At 43.0% G+C, this 25,546-nt stretch overlaps 1 protein-coding gene across 1 annotated transcript in view; it reads right to left on the bottom strand.

Moving 5' to 3' along the window:
• MCF2L2 (MCF.2 cell line derived transforming sequence-like 2) overlaps nucleotides 1-24,198 on the bottom strand; it is a 152,431-nt gene extending 128,233 nt beyond the window's left edge. Inside the window, exons 1-2 of the mRNA XM_086468381.1 lie at nucleotides 24,057-24,198; nucleotides 5,924-6,007 (exon numbers count right to left, since the gene is read on the bottom strand). Coding sequence (XP_086324507.1) covers nucleotides 5,924-6,007; nucleotides 24,057-24,198 — 226 coding nt within the window. The remainder of the gene's footprint in view (nucleotides 1-5,923; nucleotides 6,008-24,056) is intronic.
• Between the last annotated feature and the right edge of the window lie 1,348 nt (nucleotides 24,199-25,546).

The raw sequence follows: 25,546 nt of genomic DNA, 5'->3' as shown, positions 1-25,546 counted from the left end.
AAAAGTAGGAGAGATGGTGCACAAGCTGCATCGGGGTAGTACAAGGCATGGTAATGGGACCATCGCTCACTCTTACATGCACCAATTCCCCAAGCCCCAGGACACAAAGCAGCATTCATAGCTGCTCCTATTAGATAGACCTTCCAGCTGCCAATGCAGCCTGGCTAGCTGTTGCAGTGAAGATGGGGCCAGAATTCAGCTGTGGAAACAAAAGAACTGAAGTATCTGAGGGAGGAATATGCATGGAGGAGAACAGGATATGGCAGCAGAGAAAATCTAATTTTGCTTTGCAGTGTAAAGGGTGTGATTGACAAATGAGGTGCGAGTGCTGATTCTGAGAGCTCTCACAGCTGAAGTTGTGTGTTGGTGTGACTGATGTAAAAGCAGAGAGCAATCACAACTGCAGGCCATGGACACGATGGGGAGCCTAGGAAATCTCCCATTCCCCAGTTCTAGCCCATCTATGCCTCCTGTCCAGGGACCAAAAATATCCATGGTTTAGACAATCAGGGGCTACACTGAAGTCCTATTCTATAGCCAGAAGCTCTTCTTGTAACACCAATAGCAGTATTCATAAAGTAACATCTAACTAGCGTTTACCGAATATGCTGAATCCCTTGGGGAAAAAGAAAAAACAAACAAAAAACGCAACAACACCACCACCCCAAACCAACAGGCTATGGGCAGAAGTTCCAAGTTTGTCTGCAAGTTTACAGTGCACAGCTCCCCAGCATGCCACAGACGCCAACTCATCAGTTAGTATTGGAAAGTTTTCTTTCAAATTTTGCTGACATGTGCAGGTTAACTGCTTGGGTCTGCCCACATGCAGAGAGCTCCCTTAGTCATGGCAGGCATGAGTACAACTCATCTCCTCGGTCAGACAGCTGAAGGGTTCAGTGATATCTCAGCTGAAGTTTCACTGCCTTGGTCAGGTTTCGCTTTTTCCATGCTCTGTTTTGGTTTTCCCTGTTGATTAAAGGTTGTGAATGCTGAATTGCTCATTAAAGTTAAATCACACTTCCTGGGTCTGCATTTTCACACAAGCTCCAAACTGTCCTTTCGGCAAGGTCAGGCCAGGTTTTCCAAAAGGCACAGTTTAAACAGGAAGCAGATGGCCAAATACCCTCCAGACTTCGAAAATTAAATAAACTGACTTTGGAGTCAGTTACCATTTTCAGATATAGTCTCCCATCCACTTAAGTCCTTTGACTTAATAGGAGCAGAACATAAAGAAAACGAATCTCTGCTAATACCCTTCGTGACACTTTGTCTAATAAATTCGTGATTTAGTAACGGGATCCATTATTGCTGCAAATGGCAGACTGGGCTCTTTGACAGGATAATTACAGATAAGAACAGGTTGTGAAGCTGCAGATAAAAGAGGAGGGGGTAGTAGTTCCAAGAGCAGATTGGTACAGCAGGTTATTAGTCTGTCAGGAGGTCAGGAACAGCATTTTCCCAGTGGTTCTCCATTCTTCAATAAAAACTAGTGTGTGTTAGAACAGCCAGGTTTTCAGTACTACGCATCTTTGTGATCTACTTCCCTTAACAGCTACAGAAAATGCACAAACATAGCTGTGCAATCCGATGTTGTCACAGCTGTAGTCCCATAATTGCGAGTTCAGTTTTCAGGGAAAGGAAAGAGGCTGTAGTGGTTTAAAAACTAAGAATTAACCACAAGAACCAGTACTCCAACCAGATCTCACAAGCTAAGCAGGGCTAGATCAGCACATGGAAAAAAAGAGATGACCAATGTAGAATTGTGTGATTAAGGACACTGCCACATTACACCGCAGCCTTTTCCATGGCCACAGCAGACCAGGGAAGGCTTTGCAGAATTTCCCTGCTTTTGGCATGGACAGTACAGTCTTGGCTAGTCTGGTAGCTAGATGGCCAGGACAAACGGGAGGCTGTTAGTATTCATTATAACTAGACACTGACACAATCAAACAGCAAACTTATTAGGCTTGTTATGTAATTCCTACCATCTGCTCAGAGACTGCAAGACAGTCGGATCCTCTTCTAAGAAGTTTGTACACAGCAGTAGTAGAAGGAAGTGTTTCTAATGAGTCATGTCCAGAGAAAACAAGGAGCCTTTGAGTTCAATCGTTCTACTCTTTCTTTTTTGCTTTACTGCAAGGGAATATTATGGTTTTGGTACATCTGCCTCAGCCACCAGACAATAATAAAAAGCTGATATTAACCAAATAAATATTAATTTATTCAAACTCTGTAACAGTCAACCAGTTACTTTCATTATCACTGGACAACTGGATTTGGCGCCCACAGGACTGAACAGGAAAGCTCAACGAAGCTCGCGGCTGTGGAGTTGCACAAATCAGACTCACTGCTAACATCCTCTGAGCTCTGCAAGTGCATACGTGGAAGAGGTGGCTAGCTGCCCTCTGGAGAATGCAGCCTACAGAGTGAAAGAAATAACCCTAACTAGCATAAATCAGCATATACTATTTTAATGAAGTTGTTCAGAAAAATATTATATGCCCCAAACCACTCTACAAGTAACTTGGGAGTGTCTTTTACTGCCAACAGTGTTGGGGCCAAAGAGCAGAGGGTTTTTTTTTTCAGACAGTGGCTACTAAGCTGGAACATATCCACATGGAAGACCAGGAAATAGGGTAAGTATCAGGAGATTTTCAGTCTCCATGTAGACAAGCGCTGAAGCACCAAAATATTTGTGGTTGCTTGTGCCTAATGAAAAGCAGCATGCTTGAAGGAAAAGCTGCAGAGGCGTGGGGGGTGGGGGGGACCAAAATCAAATGAGGTCATTTATGTGTGAATGACTTTAATAAGTGAAATGAGGCAGGAAAGTTCCCAGATCTGTTTTCATTGGATGAAAAAAAACAATCTTTCGCTAGAGGAAAAAGAAAGTTACAGTTTTAGAGAACTGCATTTTTGAAAAGTACAGTCATTTCTGGCTTGTATCTAAACCTCAATTTGGAGGAGGCAATAAAGGGACAGTAAAGAAGATTCCTGTTGTTATATTTTACTTGTGACCCGCCAGTGGTCACCAACAGAAGATGATACTGGGCTAAAGGGACCTCTGAGTAGATGATTTTATGTTCATCAGATACAAGGAAGAAGTTCTTCACCCTGACGGTGCTGAGACACTGGAACAGGTTGCCTAAAGAAATTGTGGATGCTTGATCCCTGGAAGTGTTCAAGACCAGGTTGGATGGAGCTTTGAGCAACGTGGTCTAGTGGGAGGTGTCCCTGCCATGTCAGGGGGCTTGGAACTAGATGATCTTTGAGGTCCCTTCCAACCCAAACTGTTCTGTGATTCTGTGATCCTTCACCAGCTGCCACGGGGATTTTGGAGTGGAGGCACTCAGGTTTCCAAATTTAGCTGTAAACTTCAGACTGAAATCAACTTAGAAACTATGAACTATACTGCCCTCTTTCTTATTAGGATATTATTTCTGGACCGTACTGAGGAGATTTTAGATAAACCTGAAAAATCTTCAAATGGGATTTGTTATTTATGTAGACATGGGCATGAAATACACCTTTTCATTCACTTTCGATATTTGTTATTAGTACTTCTATGCTAATGAACCGGTTATTTGCTGATCCCTAACAAACAAGCCCCTTAGCCCTGCCTTCTATGAAGAGTTATTTTCAAAGTCTTTAAGCACCTTAGGTTTAAATAGTCTTATTTAAACATCTTTCTCATTGCTTCCAAGAATGAAAGAATTAGATCAAATGGGAAGAGCTGAATTTGCTAAAATAGCAGGTGAGAATACAGGCACTGATGAAATGATGAGTCCATGAAGAAATATGAAAATGCATTTTTATATTTACCCTTGCCATTTCTGTGCCATGTTTAATGTTCTAGCTGGAACTGGAAATGGGTTTATCTTCCTGTTTAGTAAACCACTTTCCACAAGTTGCTCATTACATGCCATATATAGCTTTTATTAACGGTCTCCAAAGTTTCAAGGTAATGGGGTTTAAGAAAAGCAGTCCTCCACGTTTTACTGGGTAGGCATTGCACATGAGGCAGTGAATTCTTAACATGCATGATGTTCTTTACACTGATATCAGTGTTTTCAGGCATTTGTGTATCAGTTAAATCAAAGGCCTTGAAAACAATATTGGTTTCAGCGGCTCTGCATGCCTGGGGAGCAGCAAAAGCAAGCAGAGCATTCTAGAGAGACCAGCTTGTAAGTGTTTTCTTGCTTACAAAGAGCAGACAAGCATCCCATCTGACTGAAGTCAACATCAAGACCCAAAAGGAATTGATCAGTGATTAGATTTCCTGTTCCCTTCCTTGTATTTAGAATATTTTAAAGTCAGTTTAGCACTAATAAAAGGGATCTGAGTAGCATTCCTGAAGTGGTTCTTTAAGGGAGGATTGGTTTTAAACTTGACAACAGCTCCCAAATTAAGAGACTGTCAACTCCCACCCATCAGTCATTATTTTCTCTGTTAAGCAGCTAGCACCTTAAGGGAAAGGGGTGCCTAGCTTTCCCTGACCACCTAATGCTTCTGAGACCTTGTTGGGGCATCTGTGCATTGAAATCTCTGGCAGTCAGGTGTGGAGTATTTAACAACAATACCAAGTTACTCACTATCCTCTCCAGTTTGGCATGGCAGAGCTATAGTAAGCACATGGTATGCAGACAAATGCCTGGACAGCCAAAGAATACTGCAACGCTACCCCACAAAAACTGTCTTAGGATAGGCGCTACACTAGCATTTCCTAGTTACCCTGCACTGAGCACAACGGCAGGATGCAAAAGGTTTGAGCAATTTTATGCAGTTGCTGACACTGTTCTGCATGGAGGTTTGTGTTTATTAGGAGTTCTAGGAAGATGTGACCCTGAGATGCTTTACTGCACACAAGAAGGCAGCTGGTTCCACCTCTGCGCAGTCAATATCCTCTACAAAACAGTTAGTTATTGAGCTTGTGAAACTGCCACAAGATGCTACCTAGAAACCCCTAAAATCGAGTTTTAATACTCAGAACCCCATAAAGAATTCCGAGTAACTTAAGATTTGAATTTCATTTGGCAGCTTGGAGTGTACTTAAAAATGTCAAGACACCGCAAGGACTGGGCCTGCTGAGTTGATCATTTGCAGAGCTGGGTCTGTGTACTCTCTGCACGGCGTACCCAGTGTTCCTCTCAAGCAGAGAGGGACAGGTTGTCCAAGAGTACCTTATATGACCACCTCAGTATTTTGCACAAATTCATGGTACTTCACTGTGTGTCTGTGGGGAAAAAGGAAAGCAAATACTTAATTCCCCTATTTGCAGAACAGGTGGAAACAGACCAAAGGAGTTGCCAGAGGCCATACAGTCAACAGCAGAGGCCATTTTAGGACCCAGATAAGGATTTCTCTTCTACAGTATCCAAAATAAGTGTATTAAATAATTTAGCAAATATTTCAATATCAGCTATTTAGTCGGGGCAGGAACTGCGTCACTTTGTGTGATTGCAAACTTCAGGCAAACAAAGGAACATGTAATAATCAAATCTTTAAAAGATTAGAACCTTACACTCTAGAAATGAATCATTTCTAAAACAAAAGCAAGTGAGGAAGTGGAGGAAGGTCATTAATAGCTCCCTGATAGACCAAAATCTTTTCCCACAAAGATGATGCTTGGACATTGTGCAAAGATATGTACAGAAAGATTTGTTTGATTTCCCACCCTCTAATTCTGTTCTCCCCACCCCATTGTGGAGAGCATGGAAAATTAACCCGCCCTAAGAAAAAGAAGCACAGAGAGTTGGCATTTATCAGTTCCATACACTGTGAATGTCTGATTGTCACAGCAATTTTCATTAGCAATATAAAAATACTATTGCAACTACTGTACAGAGCTGAAGGGTGACAGTCAGCGTGACAGATTTCAATAAATTTCCAAGAGAATCCCAGAGCGTGATTACCAGCAACTTCTTACCTGACAAGATAGCAAATTGCCTGTGGAGTTGCTCTATTATATCCACTGCAACCAGCGGCCGTATCTCCTGCTGCATGATTTCATCTGTGCAATTGAAAACAGAAATCTTCAATGAGTTAATAAAACTTTAATGTCAATTGTTCCACCCTTTAAGAACCCAGTAAAACAAAGATGACACTCAAAGGAAAAGTGTATTTTCTGGCTTGACTATTGTTTCAGACGATATATGACTATCATGGAGAAGTTTATGATACTTACAGAGTCTTGTCTTCAGCCTACCTCCTTGCCCTATCGCCTTGCGATTTCAGAGAGACCTTTTCATAAACCAGCTCCAGTAGATTTGCCAGAGCTTATCACAGGTTTGCTCAACTTGATAGCCTGCTCCTTACTACTTTGTGTTGCATATTAAGCCACTGCATTTGGCCTCCCACTTAAAACAGCTTTTCAGTCTTTGAAACAGTAAAGTCCATTTCAGATACAGTGCTGTTTCACCCTCAACTCCCTTGTCTCTGCTTGAGGACTTTGTGTAACCAGCCAATCCAGAACAATTTCCTTTACTGATGCTTTTTCCGCTACAAGCAAATACAGAGTAAAAGGAGGAAATAAGGGGCTGTGGGGCTTTCTTCTCATGAAAACAAAGGCTGTTCTTTTGAAGTAAACATTGAAAAGTTAAAAAGTAACTTGACAAGCAACTGGGGAAAAATCACCACAATTTGTGTGTGTGATCTATTCAGTGACCAGCAACTATAATCTCACATTAAGCTAATTTGATTTCTTTCTGTAACAGGTGCACCCAACTGTTCTCCCCACTCTTCAACCCAGTCTAGACCAGCAACATTTACCAGGGAATGTCTGCCAGCTCAACTGGCAGGATCGAGGTTTATGTTACAATAGTATCGACTGTAATTAGGGCTTTAGCCACTGTATAGCCACAGAACAACCACCATTCCTGGCTTCGTACAGCTCACCTCTAACTGCCCAGACAACAGGTAGATGGAAGGAAAATGGGTCCAGACAGACCACAGATCAGAGTAAAGGCAGGTAGTTGCCATATTTAAGCATCAAGTTCTTCACTGATGTCAATAGAATGCAGGCACTGAAATACTTTGGCACACCTAGTTTTAAACACACTGTCCAGAAATAGAGAGGGAGGTCAAAGAGGTTAGAAATTAGCTTCTTTCTCCTGCATCCTAGTCTGCTGCCCAAAATACCACTGCTGTCTTGCTTTCAGACATTCCAGAACTAGGGATTCTAGGCTTCAAATGGCACAATGTCACTTGCAAACTTTTCTGTTAATTTTCAAACACTTCAGTAATGCCTTGAGACAAAGTAATGGAAGAGCTTGTGTCATTGCCCTCTCCTGATGGCGATACATAGTATGGAAAGAAGTTGCGTAGATTTTGGCTGATGCACAAAACAAGGCAATAATTCTGAGCAATTGGAAAAAGGACTGATTCTGCAAATCCTCCCTTTGAACTAAAAATGGGAAAAGTCAAACTCAAATGAATGATGGTTTTGATGCGGTACCTTCATTCCCATCCTGTTTATGCAGCCCACTATCAGCTTCTCTGATTCTTGACATTGCAGGTGGCTGAGAGCAACCGGAAGAGCAGACTAGTGAATCGTAGCTGAAGAGCTTGGATTCAGTGAGGTTCATAGAACTTGCTGTAATTTCAATCTACTGCTATGGTCATGTATTTACACTGTTGCACAGAGTTAGCAGAGCTAAGGCTTAGCTTTGGACACAGACTAGTTTATTTTCACTCTGAGCAGAGATACACTGCTCCAAGTAACCAATCTGGATGTCTCCAGAGCACTGAGCCACGCACCTGTAGCTCAAGAGCCCTGCATGTCAGAGTGTGAGCTACGCTCCCTTACTTGAACGTGCGATTCCTAGCTACCAAATGTATTTTATACTACCTTTCTCATCACCTGAATCGAGCCCAAGAATTGTCCAAGATCTGAGTCTGACTGTGTCAGGTATGGTGTGTATATATAAAGAGACCAGTGAGACTCAAGATCTCCTGAACTGGTGGGAGCTGCAGTTAGGAAAGAGAACAATTTATTTCAAAAAGCATAATGGGACAACTTAGGTTTGTGGCTTATTCTCTCAGTCAAAACCTGAATATGCAATAGAGATCACAACACATCAGAAGGTAGATACAGCCTTTGTAGGAAAGCCACCATATCTTCTCTTCACTCCAAGGCACCAGAACTGCCACAATGAAAACAACATCCCAACAAAGCTTCACAACAGCATGTTACACGTAGACGCATGACTTAAGTCATCCAGAGATGACCCTGTCAAAACCAAGAGAGTTTGCCTTTGCTTGGGATGGCAAGAAACCTTACAAAGCCCCATTGCTCTCGGCTGATTGATATAGCTTCTAAGATAAGGGATCTTGGTCATTCTGCCAGGTACAAAGTTCAGCATTTGCTTTTCTCTCCAGACTTCACAGCGCAGGAATTAAGAGTGGGATCTGCTTCATTTCTGCCTTGACATCAGGGCAACTTAACAGTGTGTCTGATGTATTACGGTACTTCTTAGCAGCCACAGTGGTTGTCTGGACCGCTCCCTCACACCCTCTTTCCTCCAGCCTTGACCGCTACAGCAGAACTGCTAAAAACAATGCACACCTACCTGTAGAAGTGCCCTGTGCTACACAGGGTGCTGCTCATGGATGATCTTCCAGCGTATTGCTGACATTATTCTGAAATCTGCTTGGGGAAAATAGACTCGTGTCCTTTCTCTCAACACGACCTTCATGGCTATATTTCACAAACAGGCCAAAGAGACCAAAGACTGCACAAGGCCAGAACAGGGCCGGTCTCTTCCACTCAAGGAGCATATGCTCTTCTCTGTGCTGTATTTGTTCTGAAGGTACTGAACAAGAGTCATTCTCTAGGACTGGAACGGCCATTAGGACATTTTCATCATCTTGGCACCCACTTGCAATTAACTTTAAAGTCAGACAAAAGCCTTCAAGTTTCTAGACAGAGCAACATAAAGGCTAAAAAGTAACATTGTTCTGAGTCTGTCTGTCTGTTGACACCCTAGACCTGAGATAACTCAGTGTTACGGTCTGTGGCAGTCCACTGAAATAGGTAGTAAAGCTAAACTCAGTACATCATATTCAGCGAGTTATGTTCAGTTTCTCAAAGGAAAGCCCACTGAACAGCTAGGAACAGAGGAGTGATTTCCATTCTATGCCTTTACAAATATAAATAGCAATTCTATTTGCTGGGCTTTGCTTTTGATACAGCACACGATCATTTAGAGACTGAAGGACCGAACAACCTCCTGATCTCCCCACAGGTATCTTAATGACCTCAGCTGACATTATTCAAAGCAGCTGAGTACCATGCTGCAGCAGTAATTTCACCCCACTTCCCACAGCTTTTTCTTATGTCTATATCAAACATTCATAAATCCATAATCCTTAGACATCAGGATTCCCAGAGGCTGTTTTATCCCCTTCAACAACATTTTTGTGCATAGGAAGGGCATATGAACTAGCACAACATCACCTGTCTTGAGCATCTGTCACACCAATGAAGCAGTGAAGTCAGAGGACCCACAAAGTAGTTTATAGCCTGCCACCCTGAGTTGCTGTGTTTACCTCTTCCCCCAGCCCACCTAACATGAGTTTTACACTGATTCATTATCTGTATGTTGGCAACAGAGAGATCCCAGCCAACAGCCACATGGTACTCCAGGTTTTGAGGAAACAGAGGCAGATATAAGTTCCCCAAACAAACAAAATAACAGTAACCCATTAAGTTTTTCCTTTTTAACTCTACAATTTCCCCGACTCATGTCCAGAATGGGATCTGTGGGGGAAACTGCAGAGTAAAAAAAGGAAAGACAAAACAAAATCATTTTTGAATATACAAGGTTATTTATTAGAAAGAGAATACCATAACCCTCGTTTCTCTGCTAGCTGCTTAAGAACAGCATGTTGATAGCCCTGTTTAGAGTCAGGTAAACACTACACCCAAGGAGCCAGCAACAAGAAGGTCCTGTAATCTATGAATACAACTCTCAACAGTTACTGACAAATGTCTCCAAATAGTTGGTCAGACTTCTAGCATCCTTCAGTCAATCTACTTGAAGCGTTTCTGAATCACCATAATAGTAACAGATGTGTCCTTTTCCAACCACAGGCTGGCAGCAAGATGGAGGCAGAAGAGTGAAAAACAGGTGTTTAGACGTGACTATAGCTGAATCAAAAAATAATAAATAAATAAAACACAAAAAAGAACAAAAAAAATCACAACAATCCAGAAATAGGAAAAAAAAAAATCAAATAATAATTAAAACAGAGCTTAGACTCTCTGAACCAAGAAACCTTGGAGCATCCATTGAAGAAAATACTGTTGATTTCAGCATCCAGAATATGCAAAGTCATTGTGACAACTGTGCAGTCCCACAGGTAGACAGGTGCACTCAGGTTTGGGTGACCAGGGCTGAGCTTATGCCGAACAGTTGAAAAAATGAAGCAAAGGTTTTTACAACAGATGAGACATTCACAAGAAAGCTCAACACAAATGGAAAATTAACTAGAAAACATGCCACCATCTCTAGCCTCTCAGAGACTTCCTCATCCCTTCATGCTAACAAACCTGCCAGTATAATATCTTGTTTTGATACTTGCCAATATGAAGGCATCATTAATATCAACAAGTCTTGAGCAAAACAGAAATTTTACACACCCCCCTTCATATAACTGCTTTATTAGCTTGTTCTAAAAATAGTTTGGTTTCTAAATATGCTTTGTTTACCAAAAGAATTTGGTGGTGTAATGGTAAGATGAAGTAATAGGAACAAGAACTACAGCGTGCCAGTTATTTCTCATCCCCTGCCCGGACAAGGCAAGCCATGTGGGAGTTGCTGTAAAACCCACACTCATCAGAAGACATTCAGATGATGAGAGAGGTGGTATAAAATACATTTGGTGACTAGGAATCACACATTCAAGTGAGCGAGTATAGCTCACACATTGACATGCTGGGAAAAAGAAATTGTAGCAGAAGAAACTAGCAGCAGACTGAGAAAAACCTGATGAAACAAGGGAAGGTACCTCACGAGCCCAAGTGGCAAATTAGATCATGCGGCTACGAAATGTCAGTAGCCGTAGCCAACAGCACACAAGGTCATATTTGCCCTCTTGCATCTTCCTCTAGGACAGTGGTTAGACATAGTTACACTCCAATATTGATGAATTTGTAACACCATCAGAGCACAGTGCTTGCAGTGGAACTCCCAGACCTTGGAAACATATGATTACCTGGGGCTGCTGAAGGAAATTTTTCATCTTTGACTAAAAGAAAAGCTTGAAAAAATTCTTAAAAGCAAACTGAAAGACACAGGTCTGGGTATGTTTTAAAGGCATGATATTTCACCTAGCATTAGTGAGCATTAATCCCTTCGTATCTTCCACTAACTTCATCCCAGGAGGCTCTGCAGCCTTCCTGGTCTGTGCACTGCAAACCACAAGCCTGGAGGAAGTGGTGTTCAACCTCTTGGGCAGAAGCAACGTAACATTTTCCTGTGGGACAGATGCCATAGCTGAGAAAAACCTGCTTTAGGCTGTAGTGAGCTGATACTGAGCTAACAGCTGCAGGTTCATAGACTACTTCAGAAAAACTCACTGATGACAGGCGTGTTTTAATTCACTACATGGGGACCCAAAAGTCAATGGGAAGGTTTTAGGAAGCTGACAAGCCGCAGGAGCTTGACGGCAACTGTCTTGCTTCACTGCACCTTGCTAATATCTGCAGAAGAGATTGGACAACCCCTGGTCACTTCAGAGCAGTCCTGTCCTCTGACAGAAAGTCTGTATAGCCAGGCAACTAAAGATCACATTAAAATATACACCAGCCAAGTGGCTGGAACATGGTTATCTCTGCAACCTCGCCTCAGGCCTTTCCTAGCTTCTGTGTGATTATTCTTGTGGTCTTAACTTCTTTTTTTAATTGAAGAGACAGTTACACATAGCTTCTCAAATTTAAAAAAGAAAAGAGCTTAACTGATCCAAGAGTATTATGTGAAATAATGCCAATTCCCTACATAGGTCACCAAAGCTGAATTTTACATGTACCATACAGTTTTCATTACTTGAGCTAATTGAATTTGCCAGGACAATTAAAATGTGAATAAGGATGTGATACTAAAAGAACAGAAATGAAACAAGTCAGTTCATCTACTCTTGGTTCTCCTCTTAAACTGCTATAAATTCAGTTCCTAGCAGGGATCAGTTTCACTGCAGAAGAATTAGGCCTTACAGATTTGCCTCCCAAGATTTTCTACCAAGGGGGAGAAAAAGAAAAGCAATTACTGTAGCCATCTGTCTGACACAGTTCTCCTCCCTCCCAGACCTCTAGGGAGGCTAGCTGCAACTGTGCTATCTACATGGAAAGCCATTCAGTTACACTTCATAATTCCTCACTCAAGAATGAGACATGCTTGGGCTTCCCTGCACACACACTTTCCTATTTTATTTCTCACCACAGCTGTATATATTCCTGCAGCAGGTCTGGAGTACAGCCCACTGACTGCTGCCTTCAGAGCTACACCACCAGCAGCTGATTAAAAGCAACAACAAATATAATCTTGTTCCTTCCTCTCTTCTCTGAGCAGAGAGAAATTAGTTTACAGGCTAATTGCAACTAATGGTTTCCAGCAGTATTGGAAAGATGACCTGCTGGAGTGAAAGATGGGATTGCACTGAGCAGACTGGCACCGCAGCGCCTGTTGCTCCATGACAGACAAGCAAAGGCAACCAGCCATAACAGGGCACTGGGGTTTCTTTGTGTTTTAGTGACTGAATGCTACAACTGCCTGGCCTTCTGTTGACTAGAGGAGGGGGTTGCTTCAGTCCCCATCTGAAGTCACTAATCCTGAATAATGGGTTACAAATTTCCAGAGTAAAATTCATCTCTTCTTAATGACAGCCTAATATGTAATTCACAGGGAAGGAGGACAGCTGGGAGTGAAATAAAATCTTTGCTAAAATCATAGAGTATGTCGCCCTACTTCTACTCTGTGCAAGCTCAGTCAAAAATGACCCTCGCAACATTCAAGTCAAAATTGTGGATTTGGGGAAAAATCACTTTGCTAATGTGATGAGAAAGAGTCAGATAGGGTTAAGCATATGGCCAGAGATTTCATTTTAAGAGCATGAAAGGCTACCTAATGTTATGTGTTCTTATTCTTCTTAAAAAGCACCAAAACGCAACACACATCCAGAGTTCGAAGGTTGCAAAGTACCTACAGTTCAAATGTGCTCCCAAGTCCCGTGTCTGCTTGCCGTGAACAAGCCAGCTAAGAGTCTAGCAGAGCTAAGTTAGATTTCAAGAATTAAACACACTAAGAGACAAATTTGCATGTCTTCACTGATAAGGTTTAAAGCAGGCTAAAGGATTTTAAAATTCTCTTTATTTATCTTTCTCGCCATTTGTGCCTTTTGTTTACTTTTTTGAAAAGCTTTGTTTATTCTTTCAGCCCAGACAAAGAAACAGCAAGATCAGTTACTGATAAAAGCTGGCTGTCCTACAGATTGTTTGCTTTAAAAAGGAACTAAAAATCCAGCTGTAAACAGGAAGGAAATCCAATCCTTCCTCTTATGCTTCTGCATATTCCCATCACCTCTTCTTTTGCTAACTCATGTTGAGTCAACTGAAAACTAAGCCAGGAAAAATGTTATTGTAAATAAAATGAAACAATCTTTTTCTTAGTGGATTGCTTCTTGTCTGGGTTAGTTCTCTGCAAAGGAGCTTGAAGGGTACAAGTGGTAGTAAGGTGTGGGGTGGGAAATGGCAAGGCCAGGACTACCTGTCCCGGCAGAGAATCACACTTAGATCAGTTTAGAGCCAACACCAAAATGCAGTATAGGTAGGTGTAATCTTTTTCTCGCAGATCATTTGCTAAACAAGCACAGCTGTAAAACCCACAAATTGTACTTGTTTAAAAGCAATTTCTTTTCTCGTTAAAACCAAGTTTCATAGCAAAGTTTGCTAACTAACTTCCAAAACCGGAAGATTCTTCTAAAATATTTAAGTAACTCTGCTTCATGTTCGAAGCTATCCCTTAAAGTTTTTTGGGTTTTTGTTTTTGTTTTTTTTAACTGTAACAGCAAACCCAACTTTGTGCACACTAATGTAGTAGAAATCTGGACAAGCAAGGTTAGGAGTAAGACTCCAACTGTCTTGAGTGATGGACTGCTGATATGCTCTGATCCCTTGAGGCAGGGACAGATCCAGGCCACGGTGTGTACAGAATTGCCTTGCAAACTTTCCCAAACAACGTCCGTGAAAGAGGGAGAGGTTAGAAATGCACAGCTCTCCCCGAAGAGCTCAAGAACCTGTGACCCCCAGTGTCTACCTGGGCAGAAGCTGAACTGGTGCCCGATGTGATCTTCTATTGCACAGTAGATCTGCTTTGAAGTTTTCTCCTGTCGTTATGCTAAGTCATATGTGATCAGTATTTCCAAAGCATTCTGTGTAGCCTAAGGAAGGAGGTACAGCTTTACCTGAGCTTTGCTCTGCAGGCACATTAAACATTTCTTCTGATTTTAAGTCTTTCAGCAAAGATTGTTCAAATTATTTCGGATCACTGCATTTTTCAGTTCATCTCACTGACTAAACTGGATGTTCACTTTAAAGATAAAATTACAGGAGTGGAGAGCTCATGGATTGAAAATACCTGTTTAGCGGTTGTTTTCCCATGCTCCAGGAGTGGTTATGGACTTAGTTAAACACGTTGTTTTTACACGCAGGCACAGTACATGTTCGGAGCCTACTGTGGCTGACTTGGAAGGGGGTAAAAGGAGAGCTGTTTATATCAAAGACCTGAAATCATGTCCTCCCAGCTGAAAATCCCCTCACCTTCAGTTTCTTGAGCAGGTATGTCAGGCCACTGTGGTAACTGGAAAATCATACCACCCTAAAGATGCAAACCACTAACATATATCTGTGCTTGAAGTTTACTGAATTAAAGATTCAAGAGAGTCTCAAAGCAGTCATTAGTGGCAACCCCCAAAGGAGCCATTTGAACGCTGTCCAAGTAAGAAGGTAAGGACTACAGATAGGCAGGCATCAAAGTGGCAGGGACACTGGGGAGAACTATAATTCCCAGTTATTTGCAGGTCAACATCACCACTACATAAAAGGGAAATTCCTAGCTTACCCTCAAGATCACACCAGCCATTAGCGAACTGCAAGGACTCTACAAGGACTTGGTTGCAGTGACTTTCAAGTCACAGAGTCCAGCATGCTCCTTCTTTACTTTGGAAATGCAAGTGAACCACAGATTGCGTTTTTTTTTGAGACAGATGTTGCTTGATTTCACAGAGCATACACTGGGATATTATAGGAGGGGTGTTATATCCTGCTCTCCACAAAACAGAAACTTCCCTAATAAAAGGCACTAAAGGCCAAGGTCTAATCTCAGCACCATCTTCAAGAAATTAACCCAGATTTACAGCAACATGGCACAGCCCCTTGCCTAGTCCCTCAGGGGTGAAAACTTCTTGATGGTTTCTAATTTTTGCCAGAGAAAAGTTGACTATTCTTCCCAAAGCCTGTACTTCACAACAATACTGGACTGCTAGAACATAAATTCCTGCTCAGAGAACAGAACACAACAAAAGAAGGGTTCACATTTCCATAGTGTCATGTTAAAACCCATAATGAATAACAAAAACCACATGGGGCAAACTGCAAAGCTAAAATACATTCACTACAACACTTGGAGACTAAGCTAATGAAGAGATGGAGCAGACTGTATGGCAGATTCATTCCTTCCTCCCCAGAGCTTGCAGCAGGCAGTTTCACAGCTGAAACAGTATCTTACAAAAATTCCAGCCACTGGCTCTGCTCTGAACTATTGCATCCAGCAAAATCATTTCAGAGCCTATTCACATAATTTTTGAGTGACCACTGGGCTCAGGAGCCGAAGGACTGTTTTCTTGCTCACTCCTGAACAGAGGCCAGTTAGCTCCAATGTATTTCCCTGGTTACTGCCACTGGAGACAAACAGTGAGCCATAGCAGCCATCACTGCTGCCAGCAGCACTCTGAATATATATCTCAGTAACAGGACAAATAACACTCACAGCCGACCTCTCTGCTCAAGGAGACCCAGCCACCCCTCCAGCCACCTTCTCCAAGCTGTCACCACCACCTCAGTTCAGATGCCCATCAGAAAAAGCAACAGAAACACACTGCAAAGAATGATGCCTCCCATTTAGACCCATACACACTCACAAGCACGTGCCCTCCCTTGTGTCGCAGGCTGGCTTCTCTGCAGTCCCACTGTGGTAATGAGTTCACACTAGGCAGAGGGGAGGGATGGAGAGAGGCAGCCTTCTGTGAAAGCAGTCCTGGATCTAACCAACGCTGCACCAAAGAGCTGACGCTCTCCTGGAGGAGACTGCACAAATTGCTTAGTAACTGCTTCAACGCAAACCACAGCAGAGACCTCTGACACTCACCATACCCGGGCTTTAACCCTCCCCAAGGTACAGCTGGCTTCTTCCCCCGCCCCCCGAGGCAGCTCTCCACCCAGACCCTTAGACACTTTGGAGGCAGTCACAGCTAGGCACAAACAAATAAAGGTACATCCCAACAAAAGACAAAACAGATTCACTTGCTCAGACTAAGGCATGGAAAGGGCTTTCATGAAAATAACTCTAAATAGTAGAGTATTCAGGGCCAAGGGAAACCACATCGCTGCTGTGAATAGCTGTCTTGGAGTACTATCCCAAAGGCACACCCACACACCAAAGCATCGCACTGTTATTTAAAGACAAAGAGGAAGACTGCACAAGACCTATGAATTTGGTTGGAAACATGACCACAGCTCTTGAACAGGGGAGTAATCAGTTCTACAGACCTAGTTCAACAAATACTTCAGGACACAAGGCTGCACAGTGCCTGAAGAGAGTACACGTGTTTTCACGCTGGCGTGCCAATGGTAACATGGCATCTATAGCTGTCTGAAGCAATACTGGGTCATCACTTTAGCATTAGGTTTATTCATAAAATTGTCCCTTTACTACCACAAACCCCAGCAGCTCAGTAACTTTAAGAAAAAAAATCACTCTACCTAGGGTACAGCAGAGCAGCTGTCCCCTAGGATGCATGATATAGTAGCAACATCTTATTTCTTCTGTATGTCCTGCCATCAGTCAGGCCCCAAAAAAGACAAATGTCATTCATTTTATAGATAGGGAAACTGAGGCACGGGGAGAGGAATCCAGGTCACCAGCCAACCTCAGTTTCCCTCATCTGTAAAATGAGAAGGAGACCAAAGTTGTGTATACAGACAGGCTACTGGTGTGGATCTGTCTTAAGGATAAAACATCCAGTGTTTCCATCCTTCTTCCATCAGCCAACCAACAAATTACCACAATGTTTATAGTATAGCATGAGAAAACTAACAGGATGCTATATGTAGTTACAGATAAATGTCAAATTAAAGTAGAGCATCATCATGCTAAGTACGAGATACATGTGAGAGCTTAAGACACCTGTAGTGTTACAGCCAGACACTACTATGTGGATAAAGGCAGACTAGGAGAGTGGCAAGATGCATAGTACGTTTTTACATTGCACTTTCTTTCCCCAGCCTTTCCTAAACTGCCTGCTGAACAAATGAATTTACCAGCTGTAGCGAACATGTAATGTTAATCTCTGCTGCCTACACTAATATAAATGTCCACACGTACCCCATTTCCAATTAAAATCTGCCTCCCATTCCAGACACGTTTTGCTCTCAGGGGGGAAGGCTGTGGGTGGGAAATTCAGCTCCAGCTCTTGCTTGCACACGGCGATCAGACAAGGGCCCAGTTACGCACGGAGCCCCAGCTCGCCTCCGCTGGGAGCCCCCGGCCGGCGCGGAGCCGGCGCGGAGCCGGCGCGGAGCCGGCGCGGAGCCGGCGCGGAGCCGGCGCGGAGCCGGCGCGGAGCCGGCGCGGAGCCGGCGCGGAGCCGGCGCGGAGCCGGGCCAGCCCGCTGTAGCGCAGTGCCCTCTCCAGGCAGCGTCCTGACCGTCCTGCAGAGACTTGTCCGCTCTAGGAGCAGAGGTGGGAGAAGCTCCAAAGCGTTATGGACAAGTGTCCCATCGATGTAAGTGGCTGATAAATGTGCCAGGTGATTACACGCTAAAAATCATTTTAACCCTGCCTGTAGCGATGCTGCAGAAGTAGCAGATCCAGCTGTGGAGTTAGAAGACTAAATACTACCCTGCAAGTGAACGTAAGTGACTAACCTTATGCTGGATTCCTGAGATAAGGAGAGGAGTGAACCATAGAAAAGGCACCAAGAAATTCCTCTCAGTCCACTGCATGCTCAAAGGAAAGCTCATCAGGCAGCACTTTGAGTTTCATAAACTAGATTTACAAGTGTCAGACATTTTTTCATTTGCATCATTAGTAAAGGCAATCTCACTGTGCATCTATAAAATGTCTTTGCCAAGCTCAAAAGGCTTAGGTGTGCCTCTCTCAGTAGAACAATATTTCGTATTATCTTAAATATTGTCCCACCAGCATACAGCATACGGAATAGAGCAATACTGATGTTTCAGCTTTTGTTACTGGTAAGCAACTGCTGTATATATGGAAGCTTACTTTTAAAAAAAAAAATTTCAAGGACCTCATAGTTGCTATAATGCACCCCGGTTGCAGTGAAATAACTTGCACCATCTGAGCATCTGATCCCACATGTTCATGTTTTCACACCTGTGGGTATGGGTCAGCATGACAAGGCTCATAACCGAGTGCCTAACAGAGATCATCTTCCCAGATTCTTTCACTGCAGGACCAGGGGGTACCACTAGGTTCATTGTGTTTGACTTGTTGAACACACAAGAAGTTCACAGAAATTGGATTAAATCAGCATTTTAGAAAGCTCTTTAATCTTATGTTAAGGACTCCAGGCAACTGCAAATCCACTGCTTCCCCTAGAGCTCGCCTAACACAAAGAAATTGGCTTGTGTTTCAAAGCTCTCACTTTAATTTCCGGCCCATTGATTCTTACTGGGGTTTTGACTTAAAAACTTGATAGTTGCCCCCAATTTCATCCTTTCTCTGGCAGATCTCCCTTCTTGAGTCTAGTGGTAAACATCAAGGGAAAAATGGAACAGAGTAGCCCATTCCTTTACCTCTTCCCATCTCCCCTCAGCTTTTCCCAATGCTAGCAGAGGATGTCCTTACTAATTAACAGCATCCCAATTTCATAACCAGTTCTTCAGCATGTAGATCCTTGCTCCTTAGAGGCCCCCACAGCAGCACACTGTATCAAGGTGGTGACTCAAGAGTTTAGACAAATAGCCTGAACTCAGCAATCCCCAATTTAATGACTCACAGGAACAGGTTCTGAATATGAATAAAGCGCAGAAGAAAGTTTCTGGAAAAAAGAAATGTTTGGTCAATAACTCATGTCTGTTTTAAGAGCCTGGAAGATTTTTTTTTTGCCCTTGAGAAATGGAATGAACTAATACGACAGGCAATTTGTGCAAAAAGACACCTGGTATAGTCCATCCAAATATCGGAGAATAAGCTCCGTCAGCATAACCAGGGTGAGAGCTCTGCGCAGATGCTCTCCAACCACCTAGTACATTCAGCACCATTTTCCCCTGAAATCTCCCCAGGCCGTTTACGCTACTACAATTTAGGCGATACAAAAAAACCCAAACTGAGCTATTATCTTGTGGTAATAAACTCCACAAGTTAACAAAACACCACCAATTACAGCAATCTGTCTATCCATGTTTAATGCTTTTCCATTTCACTGAGTTGTTGCTTGTTCTGGTATCGTGGGAGGAAGAGAAAAACATAAATACCCAGAAGGCCTCTGCTATAACTTGCCCTCTGAGAATTTGTTCTCTTGATCTTCTCAGTACTACTTATCTCTCAAAAGTCTTCTCAAATGGAAATCAAGCTATGCCTTCCCTATTTTCATCACCGTTCTCTGCACTTAGGTAAACAGGGACTTCTCTGATTAGGTAAACAGGGTTCAGTACTGCTCAATAGCAGGAAAAGGTGAAAAGAGACACAAACATCTAAGATAAGGATCTTTTCTTAGAAAAACCTCTATAGAAAACAGAATATTTTATTTTAGCTTTTTCTCTGCAGTGAGATCCAGCTGAAAAAAATTATCCCATGTTTCCTAGGTAGCATTTTACACTAAAGAGCAGCATAGATATTGAATGCAAATAAACCAAGAAAAATTCTGAGCAATGGATGAGGAGGCACTGTGACTAAGTTTCAAGGGGTTTAGAAATACCTTCCGCTTACACTGCAGACTTCAGTCTTCACATGAAACTGCCACTTTCCCCAGTAACCAGCACCTTTGTGCAAAGGTCAGCCATGTGGGAAAGGAAAGCATTTCTCATTTATTTCACTATTGAAGGTGAGAAAGCTCCAAAAAGTCTAAGAAATCTAAGTCTGAACTCATTCAGATGGGATTTCCTTCCAGAGATAGCACCATAAAATAGGTTTCATATCTTTAAATCCTTAACTGCTCTAAAGCCATTTCCAATACTTCAGTCCCTTTTCCTCCCTGAACAGATAGATCTGAAGAATTGCTTTTCATTTCCAGCAGTGAGAGAGACAAAGCAGTAGGACTGAGAGTAAGTGTCCGTGACTGCTGGACAGACAGAACTGCGGCATTCTTCTGTCCTGCAGAAGGACAAAATCAGAAATACTCTGTTAGCACAAGAGACAGGTCCCCAACCTACTGGCAAGGAGGATCTTGCCTGGATTTGCAGCAACAGCAAAACCCTGAATAGCCTCAGTAATGAGCTGCATACTCCTTAGTGTCTGCAGACTCATTACCCTGTTTTATGCAGCCACCAGCCTTGAGCACAGATGAAAACCACACATTTATTCACCTTCAAATATGTAATCCGCACGCAGCCTCGAGCTCCACAGCATGCAGAAATATAGTCTAACCAGCCAATGCTCATCCATCCATGTTAAGCCCCAGTAGATGTGTGGTCCCATTGGAGGACTCAAGCATCACAAGGCAGGCTAATGAAGAGCATCTGGGGACAGAGGGGGCCATTTTGGCAGGAGGTGTCCTCAAGCATAAAAGATGTTAACCAGCAGCTGAGTGACATGAATAGTCATGTCAGTGCTGAAAAGGCATGTGAGCCACTGTCCAAGAATGATGAATTTCATGACAAGAGGCTATCCTTTGCTTTCAGCTTCAATATCTCTTTCATGAGGAACTGAGAGACTACAAGGAGGATCAGGTCTGCACTGGAGTCCCTGCCACATTTCTTGCCTGGCTTTCTGGGGACTCCTTCCCCTTGGTTGTCAGTTACAGCACCTTGAAGCTGCAGCTCCCAGAGAGACTCAAGGTCACATACTGGTACTCAAAATAGCACCATTTGTACATCAGACCCCAGAGGGGACTTCAGCACCCATAGGCCAGCTCATACAGCAAGGTCCTTCTGCCTGTTGCAGGGAGCCAGGGCTGTGGAATTCTGAGCAGTCATCACTTCGCCATAGGGAAACTGGCCCCTCACAGCAGCACTTCCTTTTTGTAAGCATTCACTATTCTCACCTCTTTACATGAACAGCAGACTACACCACACTTTTAAGCACTCATTAAGACAAGTCACATTGATCCAAAGGAAGCCTTGAACTTGCACGATCCAGGAACTGGATTAGCTTGGCACAGTGCTGCTTGCTATGGGGTAGGTTACCTGCAGGCTGCTGCAGGCCCGACTGCAACCATGTGGCCTCTATTTCTGCTGTAGTTACCTGCGTGCCTTCCATTTCTTCTTGTCATGGTATTTAGTACAAGAGATAAAATTGCCACAGAATATTCACAAGGCTCCACAGATCTGGTCTGTAAGTGTAAAATGCTTGATACTTTGGAGTGGCTGAAGTACTGAGTAAGCACTAGCCAATTAGTCCTCAAAAATGCTTCAGCTGGATCTTTACATTGCAGAAACAGTACTCCTAAGTGAGTCAAGTCAGAACATGCCACAGAAGATCCACGATCCTGATTTGCCACTATGTTCAGAGAGAGCCAGCCTGAGAAAAAGGCACACGTCCACCCCTACAGTTTGTCAACGAGTCTTCGCTAGTAGCAAAGGATTAGCAAGATGGGGCAGGCAAAGCCCAAGCTCTCTGGGACAGATCATCTTTCTTCCCTGATGTTTATGCAGCACCTACTGCAAAGGGGAACTGGTCTAATCTGCAAAGGATAGTCATAGCTACATCATCAGGATCCACTAGTTACAGAGGCAGGTGATTCCCACTGCTTCTACTTTACAGAGACGAAAACTAAGGCCAAAAGGAGAGAAGAGATGAGTACAGGGTCAGGGTCAGTTCAGAGCAGGAGAAAAGAACCCAGGCAGTGTTGTTATGAATTCCTGTGCCACCTTGCCAGCTCCTTAGGGCGCTTCTAACATCATCACCGCATGCAGAGTTGTCCTTGGTGTATTCTGACAGCTCACGCAGCTCTAATGCCCATGGCTGAAGACACCTTGTCCCTGGCAATAACCCAACTTCTGCCGTTCCTGCGGCCTCATTGGCAGAATTTAAAACAAAAGCAGAGAAAATGCTTTCTGCCTCTCAAAATGTCAACAGGCGCAGACCGAGTTGACACACTATCTGTTCTCTAACAGAAAATGATTTTCCAAGGAATTTCCGCCCATAATACTATGCCAGGTCTTCTCTCAACATGAGAGGCAGAGAAGGTGTTTCCCTGGGAACAGTAACCATGGCAAAGCTCTTACCAGTGTCTTCCCCTCTTTACCTACAGAAACAAAAAGAACAGCAGATGCCTGAGCTCTCCCTCCAGCAGGCCCACAGGCCCCCAGAGCCATAAGCAACCTGGAAGCACCTGATCAAAGATTCAGGAAGGAACTTCAATTAATTCTGTTCTGTCTTTTACTCAGATACCAGACATTTCTGCCACGCTATGCTGAACTCAGAATGCCTCATAACAAAGAGTGCAACTGGAAACATCAGTGTTACTGAAAGGTCAGCCAAATACAACAACGCATAGGTAGGCACCGAGCCCAAAAATCAGCACGGATAGAGGGCCAACAGAAGCAGAGGTACAATGGATGGGCTTTGCAGTTTTTCAGACCATGGCATTGTGCATTAGAGCCCTATTAAAGAAAGCATCTGCAAACCCCAATTTGTAAGCAGTAGCTGCCAGCAGATGACCTGCTTCTGGTCCACCTCTTTTTCTGCAGAATATTCTCGATTTACCAGATTGAATACAACTCTCTGCTGAAGAGCTAATCAAATCCTAATAAGCAATTCCACTTGAAAGTACAATCGTATTGCATACTTTTGGGGATCTTTTTGTCACATGCCAGTGAACATGTTATAAATTTCTGGATTTGAGGTTTGCTAAGTATTTATTCAAGTTAACAGAGCAAATGAAACCAAAGGGCTCCTTGGTTCATCTTTCTCTCAAATGACACATAGGGGAAAAAGTGTTCTATGATTCAGCAATCTTGATACGTGACTAAACAGTCAACAGCCTAGATTTCAACTACCATCACTCCACTTCAGAGTTAACACGCAATTTGCATGAATTGCCAGGACACCAGCATCTTATACTAGCAACCCACTCAGAGTGGAATACTGCCCTGTAACCAAAACTGCCTCACACAGAGCACAAAAAGCTCGATACTCCAAGTTTCTGTTATGAGTACAGTGAAACCGGAAGCCTAACAGAGAAAGATATTGACCTTCTACATAATAATTCAGGAGCAGAGTGACACAGGGTCATGATACCCACTGCCCCATCTCCTTACATTCATTTCGAAAAGGTATTTTACATGCGCAGCAGATAGCTGCTCCAAACATACATAGAAACCTCAGTGTCTAACACCCGAGTGAAATAAACATTTATTCAGAATGAGTCTAGAATTCATTTTAACCTCCTTTAGGTCCAATCACTGCAAATATCCTAGAAATACACAGCCAAGTCAAATGATGCACTCGTGTCTGAGTTAATATCCAAATTCAGCCAGTTGTCTTTATTTACCACTGAATCCTCAGAGAAAGCATTAGAAAAATAATGTCTTTTTGAAAATCTAGGAATGCGATGCAGCTACCACTAAGAGAAGATGCTATTTCTTTTAAAGATGCTGCACATACCTTTCTTTGCCATGCGCTCCAGTCTAATGCATCCTCCTATAAAATCATGGTAAGATTTCATTTCTCCTTCTGTTATCCGGACAGCAGTGAAAGGTGGATTCCTGGGCACCTGTTGTCCACATTTCCGACACCGAGAAGCCATTGCCACAGCTCAGGAGACTCTTGTCAGGAATCTGTTCTCTCAGTTTGCTGGAATCCAACCTGATTCTTCAGCCGTCAGTCCAGGCTGGTGACTTTATCCCACTTAGTTCATTCAAGGTCACCCTTGCCAGCAGGATGTTCGCCATTGCAATTGGCTAAGACTTTTATAGGCTTACTGACTGTGTTTGTTTCTTCCTCCTTGCTTTCAATATCAGTTTACTTTATTCTCTCATTCAGAATGAAAGCTGTGAACCTCAGCACAGCCCATGCCCTGAATGGCTTCCTTATCATTAATTTAAAGCTATCTTATAAGTAACAATGACGAGAGAAGATGCCAGGACCACGTTGCAAGACCACTGAACATCTCGTAAACAGTATGCCAGATATGTTCACAAAGAATTTTTCTCTAAGAAAATGTTTTTCTTCATGATTTTTGGTCCCTTTCGGGCTTACGATTTTATGATTCTCCATCAGTGAGAATGGATTTTTTTTAGTCCTGCATTTCAGCTTGGACAGTGCAAGGAGACTGCTCTGCAGAGCTGCTCAACCAATTACTCATACGTCTGGCAGTGGTACTGGGAGGCTGCAACTGTACAGAAAAGCCCTCTGCTGCTGTGCATGGTCCCTGCTCATAAGATCTGATAATATAAATGAACAGAGTAGCAAATGGAGGACAAAAGGGAAATATTTCTGGCAGACATGCTCTGCTAGCTGTGAAACCCCTGACCCAAATTTTTTTAGAAAAGAAGTTGGATCCATCAGTCTGACACCAAAATGAGAGATCTGAAACATACATTAAGAAATCTCTCTTTGAAGGTGCTGGATATTTAAGTTGACTTCTTTTCCTTTTAACAATTACTGTAATATAAATCACTGATCAGAAAGCCTTGTGAAGAAACTAGTACTTCGGGAACTGAGTGCAGAGAGCACTCAATCCTGATGCAGTAAAATAAAAAGGAGATTTCCTTGGGGCTGGGGGGGGACTGCCCAGGAGATGCATGAACAAGTACAAGGCCAGCACTGCTGACAGTGCAAAGAATATAATAAGAATCTAATGAATCAGGGCTGAGCTGCAACCCAGAGCTCAACTGCAGGGACCTGAGCACAGAACAAGCTTCCTGCAAGGATCTTACACGCAGGCCAGGAGAGTCTTTGCCTTCCTCTGCCTCACACACTATCACCTGTTGGCACTTCACATACTTGCATCCAGTGCTGTTCAGCTTATGGCCTTCTCAGATCATGGCTGATCCTTAGAGTGTGAAAGGAGAAGCCTAATTAATACAAATCAGAGAATGAACTATAGGGGGCAAAGACATCCAGGGAAAAAAAAGCCTCACGTGATGCTATTA

Source organism: Leptosomus discolor, chromosome 7, assembly GCF_034619465.1.
Source record: "Leptosomus discolor isolate bLepDis1 chromosome 7, bLepDis1.hap2, whole genome shotgun sequence".
NCBI lineage: Eukaryota > Metazoa > Chordata > Aves > Leptosomiformes > Leptosomidae > Leptosomus > Leptosomus discolor.
Note: the sequence above shows the minus strand (reverse complement) of the source record. Positions and strands in the feature narration are given on the sequence as shown.